Genomic DNA, 13,560 nt, shown 5'->3' on the forward strand with positions numbered 1-13,560 from the left:
GGAAGTGACCTACGGCGGAACACGGAGTTCAAAGGTTATAGAAGTTAGCTACATCTTAAGCTAGCACTTGAAAAGCGATCTTTAAATATTAGAGAAATGTCATCGGCAGAAGAAAACACTGAGATGATTCTGCCATGTGTGCTTGTCACTAGCACTGACAGTGAATTTAAAGAAGAAGAGCTGATAAAACGTAAGTTTTCGGGGCACAGCCAGTCTGATTTAGCAGGAAAGCTAATGTTAAACAATGCTAACTGAACAGAGCACCTGACCTGAGCGTTGATAAATAGCCGTTTCTTGATGTTGCCATGTCAGTAATACAGAATTTCTTTGTTTTGAGTGAGACAGAAGTTCGGATGGGATTAGGGTCTAAAAAAAAACCCAAATCTGATTTTTAAACAAATCTCAGTATCAAAGACATAACCTGGGTTAAAACCAAAATGTACTTTTCAAATTATAAATTCATAAGGAAAAACATCCAAATCAACACAGTTCAATAGCAGAAAGAAACGCCAATTGTTACGTTATGAATTATTGCAAATAACTAAAGAAAACATGAGACACAGTCATGGACACCTGTCAGACTGGAAAGGATCGAAAAGACATTACTAAGGCTTTTATGGGCTCCAGCAAACCACGAAGAGAAACATGTAGAAAACATAGAACAGCTCTTCCTTTCTTCTAGGAATGACTGTCCTCAAAAAATTACTTAGAGTGGATCAAAGTGTCATCCAGGAGTTCACAAATGAATCCAGAAAAGCAACAAAAGCATTTTGTTGCCTTTGTCCCACATTTTTGTGATCAAGAATTTGAGGATAGTATTGTGTTGACAGAAAGGAAGGGGTGTGTCCTGTTACACCTAGCATACAATTAACATGGCGTCATTGCAACAGTTTAATAGTAGTAGTACAGTATTTTGTCATTGTTATGATGGACTGGGGTTACATTGCTTCTTCAGTACCTGGATGGATCCATGAAATTTGCTCTCAAGCTGAAAAAGCTGTTTGGTTCATGACCCTGATTATGTTGTTCATGCTCCAAATCCCTCCAATGTGGCCCAATTGTAACAAACCTGCTAAGAAGAATGGGCTAAAATTTCTCCACAAACACTTAAAAGACTTATCACCAATTAACTCTAGATAACAGTTGTTAACACCAGAGTTGGCTCAGGTATTTAGTAGGTTTAGAGGACAGTTACTTTTCACATAGGACCAGTTGGCTTTGGATATCTTTTTTTTCCTCTTAACAAATGAAACTGTTATTTAAAGCTATTTTTTTATTTATCCAGGTTGCCCTTGTCTGATTTTTGTAAATTGATATTTTACTTAATATTTGAGCTTGAGTTAAAAAAAATTACCTTAGCTTAATGTTGTCTTTTTGTGATTTTTTAAAAACATTTTTTCTCTTCTCAGAAATACTCAATTCAAAGACTTTGCCTCAGCCAACTAAGCGAGAGGAAACTGTTGTTTGGTATCCTTGGACTATCAATAACAAATATTATATGGCTGATGTGCAGTTGTGTGTTGTACAAAGCACGTATAAAATGTCTGCAGAGATTGCCCAGTCCATGCAGGCTTTCATTGCTTACTTTGACAGCAAAGTGGTATGTGACCTTAAGAACAATATGTACTTTTCATTTGCAAATCTGTTTCAGTTTGCTGTTTCTATGATGCATGTTGGATGTTTGCAGAAGGATGGGCTGGAAAAGCTAAATCCCTGGATTCCAGTGGTGGAAGATCTCAGCCCAGAGGTGCTTATTCTTGTGTGCGACAGAGTCTGTGAAAACGGTTAGTTAAAGTAGTCTGTTAGAATGCAGGATGAATAATTACACACATACACTTGATACTGCTTTACCAAGCAAATTTAATTTAATTCATGCTTTAGGTGTCACTAGGCATGAAGCACAACAGTGGTGTTTGTCCCATGCATTTGAGCTTGTGGAGCTCAATCCACAGGAGCTACCAGATGAGGATGGTGAGTTCTGTATGAAAGAGAAAAGTAAATCTCCATGACCAAGTCTTCATCTGATTCACTTTTCCTCATCACTTTTGCACATTTCAGATGACTTTCCAGAGTCCACAGGAGTAAAGAGAATTATTCAGGCACTTAATGCTAATGTGTGGTCCAGTGTGGAGATGAAGGATGGTAAATTAATATCAAATCGGTTTAGTTTGATGGAACATGTCCCGTAGATGTTATCGTTTGTGTATGTAGCGTATATGACTCTTTGCATTTTTGTCTAACAGGGCACAATCAGGGTTTTGGCCTAATGAGTAGTTTGGTTGCTTCCAGGCATAACAACCCACGCCACAGCCAAGATCCACCGGTTAGAGGACATTTCTGTTGATATAAATTGTAGATTTATAAAAGGCCGTATTTATTACATTCACATATTTGTTTTAAAAAGGTTTTCCCTAGTAAATTTTAAAAGGGACCTGTTTTTAAAGACGCTAATGCCTTTTGTTGGGACAGTCCTCCAGCTTGCCAGCAGAGGGCACACACACCAATGAGGAGGCCAACCACACAGACAACAGTGTAAACTCAGATACACAAGAGGGATCAGTTGTAGGCAAGTGCCATTCTTTTAAACATTTACTTGGCTGATTTATGAATTTATTTTCTATGTTATTACATAAACTGTACATAATTGTGATCCTTACAGATGCAATGACTGATTTAGACATACAGGAACTCGCCAATCTTACTGCTGGGGATGCAGATGCAGACAATTTTGAACGGCTCTTTACTAAATTAAAAGAGATGAAAGGTAATTGGGATATTTAAAGCAAGTTCAGATAAAAGTTACTCTTTCTACTCTATTGTTGCTTAGTGTGGAAGTTAAATATGTTTATACTTTGTAAACTTTTTTCATACATAAACTTATGTGCATTTGTTCAATTTCACCATGTAGATAAAGCTTCATCATTACCACATGAGCAAAGAAAAGTTCATGCTGAAAAGGTTTGTCATTATATTGCTTTTTTGCTTGAACAACAGTTAAAGATAGTGTCTTGGAAATGTTTTAATAACCCCCCGTTAGAAGTGGGATCAGTATTTTGCGAGGCACTGCATATTGTACTCCAGTGGAAAATTTTGTTGGATCCGTTTACAAGAATAAAGGCTTAGTTCAAACACGCACATCTGAAAACTGATTTGTTTCTCTTGTTTTCTAGGTGGCAAAAGCCTTTTGGATGGCCATTGGTGGGGAAGAAGATGAAATAGATGGATTATCTTCAGGTGAAGACAGCTAGAATCAGATATCAGTGACTCTGTCTTCGTTCCTCTGATCGCACCATTTCTCCTGGAACCCATATGGGAGTCGATGTGGATGTCCTGGTCACACTTGGAAGATGGATTTGCTTACAGATGGCACTGTAAGAATAGTTGTATGAGAGTTTTAGGGTGAAATGATGTATGAAGAAATACTATTTAGATGGTAAGCCATGAGTGGCCCCAGTCTTTAACCTTCTTCCCCTGGGTTTTTTAATGTACTTTAGCCCTGTGTGGTCCTCAATATGCAGTTGGTATGGAGGTAAAAAAAAATAACATGGAACATCAGATTCTTAATTTGTAGGTAATGTCAACATGTATTTTTGTTACATATGTGCCTTATCCATGTAAGAGACTTAATGCACGTTCTCAGAAATCAACATAAAACCAGTTTCATTGTGACTTTAATGTATTTGTGAACACTAGTTTTCAAGGGTGCATATTGCAATTTGGTTCAACCAAATAAAATATGCAAAAACTGAATAACTTCAGAAAATAAAATGAGTAGTTGAAATAAAGTGCAGTATCGGTGGTATTTCTGCTGTTCAGCATATGGTGTCTTGCAAAAGTAGTCGCATCCCCTGAACCTTTCCACATCCTCAAGCTAATTCATTTAATGAGCGTTCATGTGAGAGACAAGCATAAAATAGTACGTAATTGAACATTTTAAATGTTTTTTTTTTTTGCAGATAAAAATCTGAAAAAAAATAGTGCATATTTTTGAAGTCAATCCGCTTTTCTCTGACGCCTCTAAATATTATAAGAGCCATTTGCTTTAATAAGTCATCTTATTCATAATCCCAGTATTTAAAAAAAAAAAAAGGAACAATGACACCAATAAACACAGCAGACAGGATTAGAAATGAAGCAGCATGGTCACACTAGATGGGACTGCAGAGAGACATAGCTAAGGTGTGGACTACTAATCCAGTCCACAAATCTGGTTTTCATGAGAGACATAAGAGTTCCTGTGTGCCACAACCAATGTGGGTGAAAGTACACTGGTTAGATGAGATCATATCTCTACTTTTAGGCCTGCATTCTAAATGCTATTTGTGGTGGAAAAATTAAGAGTACACATTGTTCTGATGACACCATCCCAGTCAAGTTTCACAGTGGCAGCAACATCATAGTGTTGCCACACATCCAGCAGGGACATGGAACCTGAGAAACCTGAGAGAGAGAACCCTGCCGAGAGAAAAATGAATAGAACTAAACATAATCCCTAAAGAAAACCTGCTAAACGCTCCAAAAGATGGGAAATTGCTGCAAAATGACAATTTGCATCCCTTTTGAGTTGAGTTATTTAAGCCAGTAGGGACATACCACAGACTTGCTGAAAACACTTCTGAGCCAGTGTGCCATAAAACAAAATTAAAAACTACTGCCCCCTGTAGAGTTAAACCCAATTGAGGGTTGACTTTGTCTACTCTTCAACCTCCATAATAGTAGCAGATGTTATCAGGAGATAGGTTTGGATTTACACTTAGATTTTAAAAAACACTGAAGACTTGTCTGTTGATTTTTAATAAAATTTCACATTTAGAACAATTTGTTTCAGTCATTTGACCAAAAGCAAAAAGGCTACATGTACGTAAGACTTGGCCCAGAAAAGCCACTACAAAAATAAAGAGAACACAGAAGTCTACAAACGACATAATGCACTATAGTACACAGTGTTTAGGCGACTACCATGTTGGCGTTATAGATCACATGGTAACATAGTTCTATGTACTGTAAGTGCAGGATGAACATTGCATCAGAGACAGTGATCAAAGACACATGCCTTATATTATAACATTGTATATATGGTATACAGTGTTTTTGGGCAAGCAATCATAACAATGTTAAAGTGATGAACAGTAAACTGGAAGTACATCATTTACTCACAAGGACAGTGAATCAAAACGTTACCTGTTGGTAAAATAAATCAAAGTAGCATTTCTTGTTTTCACCCCACAGTCACATGGTGTCTAAATTCAGTTAACCTCCTACGAAGACAAATATGGTCTGCAATGTGCCTCTATTGAAAAATAAATAAGGTTTGATACAGAAATCTGTTCCAGACGTGTACAACCAGCTCACGCAGGTTAGAAGCACACTTTATGCAACTCAAGTTTGGGGTTATTAAAGTCTCATCAGTCAGCCCTACAGCAAAGGTCCAGCAGGTGCACTATTTCAAGCTTTTCGCCTACATGAAATTACGAGCTCTAATCGCTTATATACAGTCATATTTAGGAAATGATAAAAATAGATTCCCATGCCAGACAATATGCAAAAATAACTTCTATATCTCTTTCAGAGAAGAAAATACTTCATACCTTTTTTTTTTACAGAAACAATAGTGCTTTGTTTTTCCTTAGTGTAGACAAAATACCAATTAAATCATAAATTAGATAATTTATATAAATAAATCCCTATTTGGGAAGTAGTGTGTACTTAAAAGACAGATTACATGAAAGCGCAACTGAATACTTTTCAAGTTATTTCATGTATCATTTAATTCCCCTTTCTGTTAAGTGTGTGAGATTGAGTCTTATAAATAATGGACACACAATTAATCTTGATTAAATCACTGAAAAAAACAATTGGCCAAGCTAAACCTGTATCAATTTAAACTTGGGGAACACACATTTTAAATGTCTGTAAAGAATGAATCCATACAATGAATGAAGCAAAATAAAGCATCTTAAATTGATTTAAATCTCTTTTGGACAGGAGAGAGGTCTTTCAGATACAGGTGCATCTAAAATTAGAATATCATTGATATTGCTCTAAGTCATTTTAAGGCATTTATTTCTGTTCATTTTAATAATTGAGTATTGCAACTGAACCACCCCTGAAATTCAGTTTCTATGAATATTTGAATAAGACATGTTTTCTTTTAGGAAAAATATTATGTTAGACCTACACAGTCATGGTAAAGTTGTTAGTTGTAGACACCAGTACAACTTTCTCCATTAGGAGTGTTAGCCAAAAGAGGTGCAATGTCATTTACTGGTGTCGATACTCTGTGTTTTAACAAGTCCAACATCAGTGAAGCCATCTACCAGGAAGTTTTAGAAAAGCTCATGCTTCCTTCTGCTGACAAGCTTTATGGAGATGCTGATTCCACACCTGCCCATACTGCCAATAATTGCTTTATTGGCAATAGTTTTCCTATGCCTGACAGGATGGCAAACTTACCAGATCTGAACTCCATAGAGAAGCTACAAAGTACTGATCAGAAACACCCATGCGGACAACCTGAAGCAACCTGTGCATTCTTGACCCCTCAGGAAAATCATGAGCATACACTGATGCAGTAAATAATCCAAAATCAGCTTGTACCAAGTGCATATAATGTACGACATTTTGAAATTATTTTCAGATGGCCAACATTTCTGCTTTAAAAATAACTTTTAGTGGTTTTATGCAGTACTAATATTCCAGGAAACTGAATCTTGTGTTTTCATTTGCCGTCAATCATATTCACCAGAAACAACAGAAATAAATACTGGGTACCTATCACTCTGTCTGTAGTGGTGTATCTATATAGTGCTTAGATTGACTTACTGAAAATAAAATTTTCATTGATATTCTGATTAAGTGAAGTCCCCCTGCATGAAATAAATGATGCTTCTTGTTTCATCAGACAAAACCTTGACTTTTCCTATGTGACTTGCACTCAGTTGCATATCTGGGACTAGTTTTCCTAAGAGACACTGGAGCAGTGGATGCTGGGAGAGCCCATCTGGGTGAGGACCTTGTCCAGCCATTGTAAAGGACCGTTAAGGTGCAGCTCTATCCAGCAGGGGGTGCTGGTCACCGTCTGACGTCTGTGGAATAGAGATGGACAGACTGTTATTAAAAATGGGTTTGCCTATGTTGTATCACTGTGCTAAATATGAAACGTTCTTGAGAAACAGGTCATGGTCATTTAAATGTGTTGCATTTAAATACATACCTTAGTAGCTTTAAATGAATTAACACAAACATTAAAGGCAACTTTGCAGGCTATTCTTGAAGTCATTCAGGAGATGCTTTTCTCTGTGGTGTTTGGTGGCAGAAACACAACACGCACAAATCCACAGTCAAGTGGAAATCCCCACTGCAGAAGGATTTGGAAATATGTCCACCACACCACCGCATACATTACTTCCCCTCTGTCACAGCTGCACCCTCACCATTATCTGATAGAACTTAAGGAATCTATAAACAATTTTAAAAGGCTGACTGATGTCATCCGCATTAAAAATGTTCTTTGTCACTAGTAAAACTACACAACATTTATCTAATTGAAAAAATCCAACAACCTCAATCACTCTTGCATACACTGATTATGTGGGACACTTCAATCATTTTGGGACAATATCCTTCTGACCTTAAAAAAACACATACCAGGGTACGGGATTCCGACAACTTTCCTACTGGTTTCTGACATTCTTCAAAAAGGGGATCAGTACCTCCTCAAGATTCTCACAAGGAAATGGCTCAAAGGTGGACTACCAAAGTTGGATAATTGGACAGAAATTTTGGGAGAGATCTACTTCATGGAAAAAATTTATTTTTGCTTGAGGAACAATGGGGTCCCAGTCAAAGCTGTGAGAAAAGTGGGCAGCAAATACAAAAAACAGCGACTCCACACCCTGAAGAACCAATGACTCTGTTAATAGTCAAATTTACCCCCTGTGATGTTTTTGCATTTAATTTTTTCCTTGTCATTAATGATCAGTTTTTATATTATACTTGTTAAAGATAGAGTACTAAAAAAGAACAATCCAACAACTGGATACAATGTCTCTCCTGCATCACTGATTTACAAATCATCTAAGTATTTGTATAAAGAATGTTAGGGTATGTGCTCTAAAAAGAGGAAGACAACTTCATTTCTGCAATTAGCTTGTCCAATTGGTATTTCCCTGTCAAACTCGCTGCATCCTGAATACGTTTTTGTATTTTTGACCATCAAAATCATTACCAAATATCTCACTGTATATCTATAAAAAATATTAAAATAAATATTAGGCAGTTGAAACTACAATCTGAAAGGTAAACAACCATACTTACCTATACTCAGCTCCCCAACCCTTGACAAAGCTCATGCGAATGGTGCACATCCTGGTGAGCTGGTAAACAGCCTCAAAGCCCTGATTGACCGACTGAGCCAGGAGGGCAGCAAATTCTTGGTTGTTAAAAATCTTCAGGTTGCATCCTGGCAAAAATATATTTAAACTTAGAGTATAGATCAAATAAGTGTTGTTTTGATAGAACATTACAGCTCAGGTTATACCTTACTAATTAAACGTTTACATTGATTATCTTAAAAAGTAATGTATAAAGCAAGTTTACCAATTTTGGAAAACTTTCTCAACAGATTAAGACATTTACTCTCATTAAAGAAAGGATTTTTCTAAAAACCCCATTCAAAGGTTATGCTACTTCAGTACAAGGAATTATTTAAAGGTTATATACAAATCTTTAACAGCAGTTTTCCTAAGTGTGAAGGACATGGGATTTCACCTCGGATTAGTTTCATTGTTATAAGCATTAGTTTCACACTGACCTGGAGGTATTTTGCACACTGTGGCAGGATGCCACCCATATCGCTGGTTGCAGTTAGGACTTTGAACAAAGATGGCACTGTCACTAAGACACTCTGCAAACACTTCTCCCCCAATGTAATATAACCTCACGCCACGTCCTGGAAAAGGAACAGAAATGATTGCAGCCAAGCAAACAACCAGCAACCTGCAGATTTATCAAAGCATAAATATGAAAAGCAAAGACTGGCTGAAAAAAAAAAGTATGCACCTATGTGTCGGCGAGTGAGCTCTACGGCTGAGTTCCGGTTGACGTTGGACAGCAGGCCCAGACAGAAGCGCTCAGAATTCGAGGGGTCAGTGAATCCATCTACTGTGAGGGAGGGCTGGGATGCATGGAAGGTCTCCCCAACACGCTGGTTCAGCTCATAGTAAGAGATGGAGCACCAGAAGGCCGATTCGCAATACGTCACAGGCTGTGGGTCTGGATTAGTGGTAAAAAAAATTACAGACATTAGCAGATGCAGGCTCAAGTGACTCCATATACATAATAATCTTATACTATGGACCAGTACAAATAAAAGCATAACTAAGAAATAAAATTATTCTGCTCACCATGCTGGTGAGTTGCAATGTCCACAATCAAAAAAAGAAAAAAAAAGTTATAATAGGCAAATGAAAACCTTTCTATTCTAAGCAGGGAACACTATTGCAATAAAACATGATGTGGTCATGCGCTCTCTGCAGAGCACAAGTATTTTACGTGCCTTGCAAAAACATTAATACCCCTGATCTTTATTTTTTTTATACATTTTATCACATTACACCGACAAACTTTCATTTATTTAATTAGGATTCTAAGTGAGAGACCAGCACAAAGTAGAGAAATAAAATATATTCCTTAAACTGATACATTGTTATAATAATTGCATTAATGACACAATTCCAGTTTAGATGAAGGGAATAGTATCAAGTTGTCAAGTATACACTCAAGTCAACTGACTAAATTTAAATCCAATATTTGTAAATATACAAGGTTACTGAATATTAAATCCATTTAAGAAGCTTTAAAGCAACATTTATTATAGCAACAAGTGACATTATAATAAAGGTAGAAAGACATTTGTTTAAATGTCTTTCTTCTATTTAAAAAAAATCTACATATTTATTATAAATTATGAAGACTATCCTAAAACCAAACTGCAAAGCAAAATGCAACCATGTTTGACTCATTTTACAAAAAGCTCTGGGCAGTAAATTTCAATAATTGTGATATAAACTAGTAATTAATCAATCATGCAGTCTTTATATATGGAAGACTTGTCAATAATAGTGCTTTAATGCAACATAAAAACAGAAGGCAATGATAAAAAAAAGAAATAATAGGTGAATTATGGAAAAGTAAAAAAAAATACAGAAATGAAAGATTAGAGGTAACTCCTGATTTGAAGGTGTTGATGATGATGAGAAAGAGATTAGAGTTATGCATAAAATACTTACGAAGCATAAGCTCTAAAATCCATAATGGTGTTAAAATTCTCAACACAAAAAATATGATTTTTCTTACCAGAATTATTGTTCGTGGGTGAAACAGGGTTGGGTGAAAGGCTGGGTGAACCTGAAACAGAGGGCAGGGTTGGATCATGATTGTGATGAGAGGTTTATAGAAAATAAAGGCTCTGGCAGTGCATGTAGTTATGGGGCTCACTTGTTTCCATGTTGTGGTTGAGTTGGTGATCATTTGTCTCACCATCCTCACTCAGATACCCTGGAGGGGGAGTTTCTGCAAAATACAACACTTGTAACATCCAAAACCTATAAACATCACATTTTCAAAGGACAAAATGTTTCTTATGCCTATGGACAGAAACTATAAAAGTTTGTCATACACCAGTAAACATGTTGGAACAGATCACATTTCAATGGAATAAATAATAGTAATAAAAAAAACGATGCAGTCTTCCAGAGATGTTTTTGCTTACAGTCAAGCTCCTATAATATAGCTTCTCTTTTAAAATATGCAGTAAAAAGAAGTTCAAAAAGTGAAAGGAGCTTCACACTTTAAAATTTGAAGCACAATGTCTCTCACCAGGAATATAGTTGCTCTGAGGCTCAATGCCAGAAGGGAAATTGGTATTTTCAGGTATTGATGGGCTGTAGTCATCCAGCGGTGGAAACTCAGCAGATATATCTGTGTGGCGTGGGACTAGAACAGGCGGTAAAACTGGAAAAATGGAAAAGATCACTTTAATTCCATTCACGGTTTGCTAAGTGAGTTCAGAAAACTGTACAGCATAGCAATCATTACACTCACTTGGCGTCTCTATCCTCTGGTAGTGGTAGGGGTTGACACACACTTCATCCTTCTTGGTATGAAAGGCAAATTCACAGTGATCTACCGCCCTCAGCTCATGATGAGACTGCAAGTCCGGCCAGCGCCATAGGCGACAGTAGATCACATGAGGTAGACCTTTTCTGTGCGAGACCTGCAGACGTCCATCTAAAGACCTGGAACATACAACCAGAATGCCATGTTAAGTGTTCTGGTAGTTCTGGTGAGAGGCAAAAATATTAGCAAATTACCAACCCTCTGTAGCAAGGATGTTAGTGTTACTACTACAAGGTGCCAGTGGAAAAAACATTAGTCTGTTGTAGGTGTCAGAGTTTATTTATGAATTGCTGCACGATGGAATTGACCTTCAAATAGCTCATATTTTTTAAGATCCCATAGCAGGGGTCCTCAATCCTGGTCCTTGGGGCCAAGTATCCTTCATGTTTAGATGCACCTGTGCTCCAGTACAGATTATTAAAATGACTGCATTAGCTCCTCAAACAATCATCAAATGCTGCAGAAGCAGGTTAACCACACATTCATTTAAGTGTGTCAGCAGGGAACAACTCACATGCAGGTCAGTGAGTCCTAAGGACTATGATTGAGAACCACTTCTATAAAGCATCCATGCTGAACTGGCAGCAAAGGGGGGGGGCAGCACATTTTTTATGTTAAGTGGGTCACCATGTTATTGCTGATAAGTAAAATAACAAAGAGGGCTACTAGCTTTGTTTGCAATTGGACCTACAAATGTACCTAAAAAGATACATGACTACTTCAGTACTGAAAGTTACCAAACATAAACTTGAAAAGTAATCACTTGGAACCCTTTCATTTCAAGAGCTAACTAAAAACTCTTAAAACATAGCCAAATTATTTTGTAAGGCTAATTTTAATCACTCAGTCAATTAAAGAAACAATCAACTGTCTGACAAGCTATTATACAAGAAAGATCAGTTTGCCTTATGGGGAATCCCAAACTCAAACCTCTAATACAACTTTCCCAGAGTGCAAACACTCCAGTCTAAACATCCTCTGTTAGTCAGAGCTCTGCACTGCCAGATTTCTGCCCCTGTGTTTTATCACGTATGTGAACTGTTGACATGTTTATATAGCAGTTGATGAACTTGAGCTAACCGCATAACATATTTACACACTCTTCACCAGCTTCAATTGCTTAGACACAAACAATTGTGTCTAAGCAATTGCTAGGGAAACACTGGGGAAACATGAGGTACTCCTGTCCCATTACAGTATATTTGAAAATGCACCAAATTTGTTATAAATTGTAGGATTAAGTCATGTCTTATAAGAGTCTGTGTAACACGGACTAGCAAAGTCTTCTGACCAAAAAAGTACAATTATAATAATAAATTAGACATTTCATACTACTATTAATTGTTTTAATTTTACATGTTTGTTGAACGAAGCTGAACTGTTGTGTTGGCTAATTATCTGTAAATACAATTGATATTTTGTTAACTAAAGATAGTAACAACAACCTGGGAAGTAATTTTAAACATTATGTACACTTTGCAGTTGATAGGACAAAGAAAATCTTAGCTAAAGCACCGCTATGAAGTAAAACCTGATTTAATATTAACTGCTAATGCTAGCTCACGCTAACTAGCAGGCTAGCTCTTCAGCCGTGGGCTAACATTCGCTGTCATCAGTAATAGCTGCTAGTTTGAGCCACTTGGACCAGTGTGCGCCCTGTGATTTTACCTGGGTATGGTTAAGCATTTTGTGTTGATATTCTGTGTTGTGATGGCCTTTTCCAATTCCTCCAACTGCCCCGTCCTCTTCAGCTTCTTTACGAGACTTTTGACAGCCTTTTCGCACCATTTCTCCTCCTGTCCGTTTTGTTCTCCTTTCTTCCAGCCCAGTAGCCTCTTCACAATCGGAGGAGTGAACGGCAATATGGACATATTAAATGTCACTTAATTCAAGTGGTTACGGGGCTCTGATTTAATTTGATAACCTCCAGGGCTGTACAAAGAACAGTTCGCTGTTGCTGTAATCAAGGTTAGGTTGGGTGTAGCTTGTTGGACTAAACCCCCAGAGGCTGGTTGTTCCCTGGAGCTCGGTAACAGCGGTTCGCGTCAAGGTCCAGTCCGTTCAGGTTGACAGTCTGTCGGAGTAAAACAGCAGCAGCCCCCAGTCCAGCCCGATTGTTTGCCTGCCTCCGCCTACTCACCAGTCAGCTGGTCTGCCCTCCACCTGCATCTTCACACATTGCCATACTGTGCAATGCAATGAAAATAAACAGAATCTGATTTTTTTTTTCTTTTAAAAAAGAGCTCAAAGAGCAAACTTTAAACTGCGATATCCCCACCACACACCCCACATCAATATGCTGCCCCTAAATAAAATCCGTTACAATAGCCAGTTGCTTTCAGAAGACACCTATATAGAATATATGAATCTCACTTGAAAGGC

At 37.4% G+C, this 13,560-nt stretch overlaps 2 protein-coding genes across 2 annotated transcripts; one reads left to right on the forward strand and one right to left on the reverse strand.

The window, feature by feature from the left end:
- The first annotated feature begins 19 nt into the window (after positions 1–19).
- On the forward strand, positions 20–3,802 carry aagab (alpha and gamma adaptin binding protein). Its single transcript, XM_005806938.3, has 10 exons — positions 20–190; positions 1,410–1,600; positions 1,688–1,784; positions 1,882–1,971; positions 2,059–2,142; positions 2,244–2,323; positions 2,470–2,566; positions 2,660–2,764; positions 2,909–2,958; positions 3,171–3,802. Exons 1-10 carry the CDS (start codon positions 97–99, stop codon positions 3,246–3,248), a joined length of 966 nt encoding a protein of 321 aa, XP_005806995.1. The 5' UTR covers positions 20–96; the 3' UTR covers positions 3,249–3,802.
- Positions 3,803–4,778: 976 nt separating this feature from the next.
- On the reverse strand, positions 4,779–13,337 carry smad3 (SMAD family member 3). Its single transcript, XM_005806937.2, has 9 exons — positions 12,847–13,337; positions 11,104–11,297; positions 10,879–11,013; positions 10,498–10,572; positions 10,357–10,407; positions 9,061–9,273; positions 8,813–8,950; positions 8,317–8,461; positions 4,779–7,085 (listed from the first exon to the last, which is right to left on the reverse strand). The coding sequence occupies exons 1-9, from the start codon at positions 13,047–13,049 to the stop codon at positions 6,962–6,964; spliced, it is 1,278 nt and encodes a 425-aa protein (XP_005806994.1). The 5' UTR covers positions 13,050–13,337; the 3' UTR covers positions 4,779–6,961.
- Positions 13,338–13,560: the final 223 nt, after the last annotated feature.

This window comes from Xiphophorus maculatus, chromosome 2 (genome assembly GCF_002775205.1).
Source record: "Xiphophorus maculatus strain JP 163 A chromosome 2, X_maculatus-5.0-male, whole genome shotgun sequence".
NCBI lineage: Eukaryota > Metazoa > Chordata > Actinopteri > Cyprinodontiformes > Poeciliidae > Xiphophorus > Xiphophorus maculatus.

What these genes read in the sequence shown, in the direction of transcription:
- aagab (XM_005806938.3), top strand. Translation starts at nt 97, where the DNA reads ATGTCATCGGCAGAAGAAAACACTGAGATGATTCTGCCATGTGTGCTT. An exon ending in CGACAGAGTCTGTGAAAACG is followed by an intron (nt 1,785 to 1,881) that starts GTTAGTTAAAGT and finishes TTCATGCTTTAG; the next exon opens with GTGTCACTAGGCATGAAGCA. An exon ending in TAAATTAAAAGAGATGAAAG is followed by an intron (nt 2,765 to 2,908) that starts GTAATTGGGATA and finishes TTCACCATGTAG; the next exon opens with ATAAAGCTTCATCATTACCA.
- smad3 (XM_005806937.2), bottom strand. Translation starts at nt 13,049, where the DNA reads ATGTCCATATTGCCGTTCACTCCTCCGATTGTGAAGAGGCTACTGGGC. An exon ending in CCAGAGGATAGAGACGCCAA is followed by an intron (nt 11,014 to 11,103) that starts GTGAGTGTAATG and finishes CCATTTTTCCAG; the next exon opens with TTTTACCGCCTGTTCTAGTC. An exon ending in CAACCACAACATGGAAACAA is followed by an intron (nt 10,408 to 10,497) that starts GTGAGCCCCATA and finishes CCTCTGTTTCAG; the next exon opens with GTTCACCCAGCCTTTCACCC.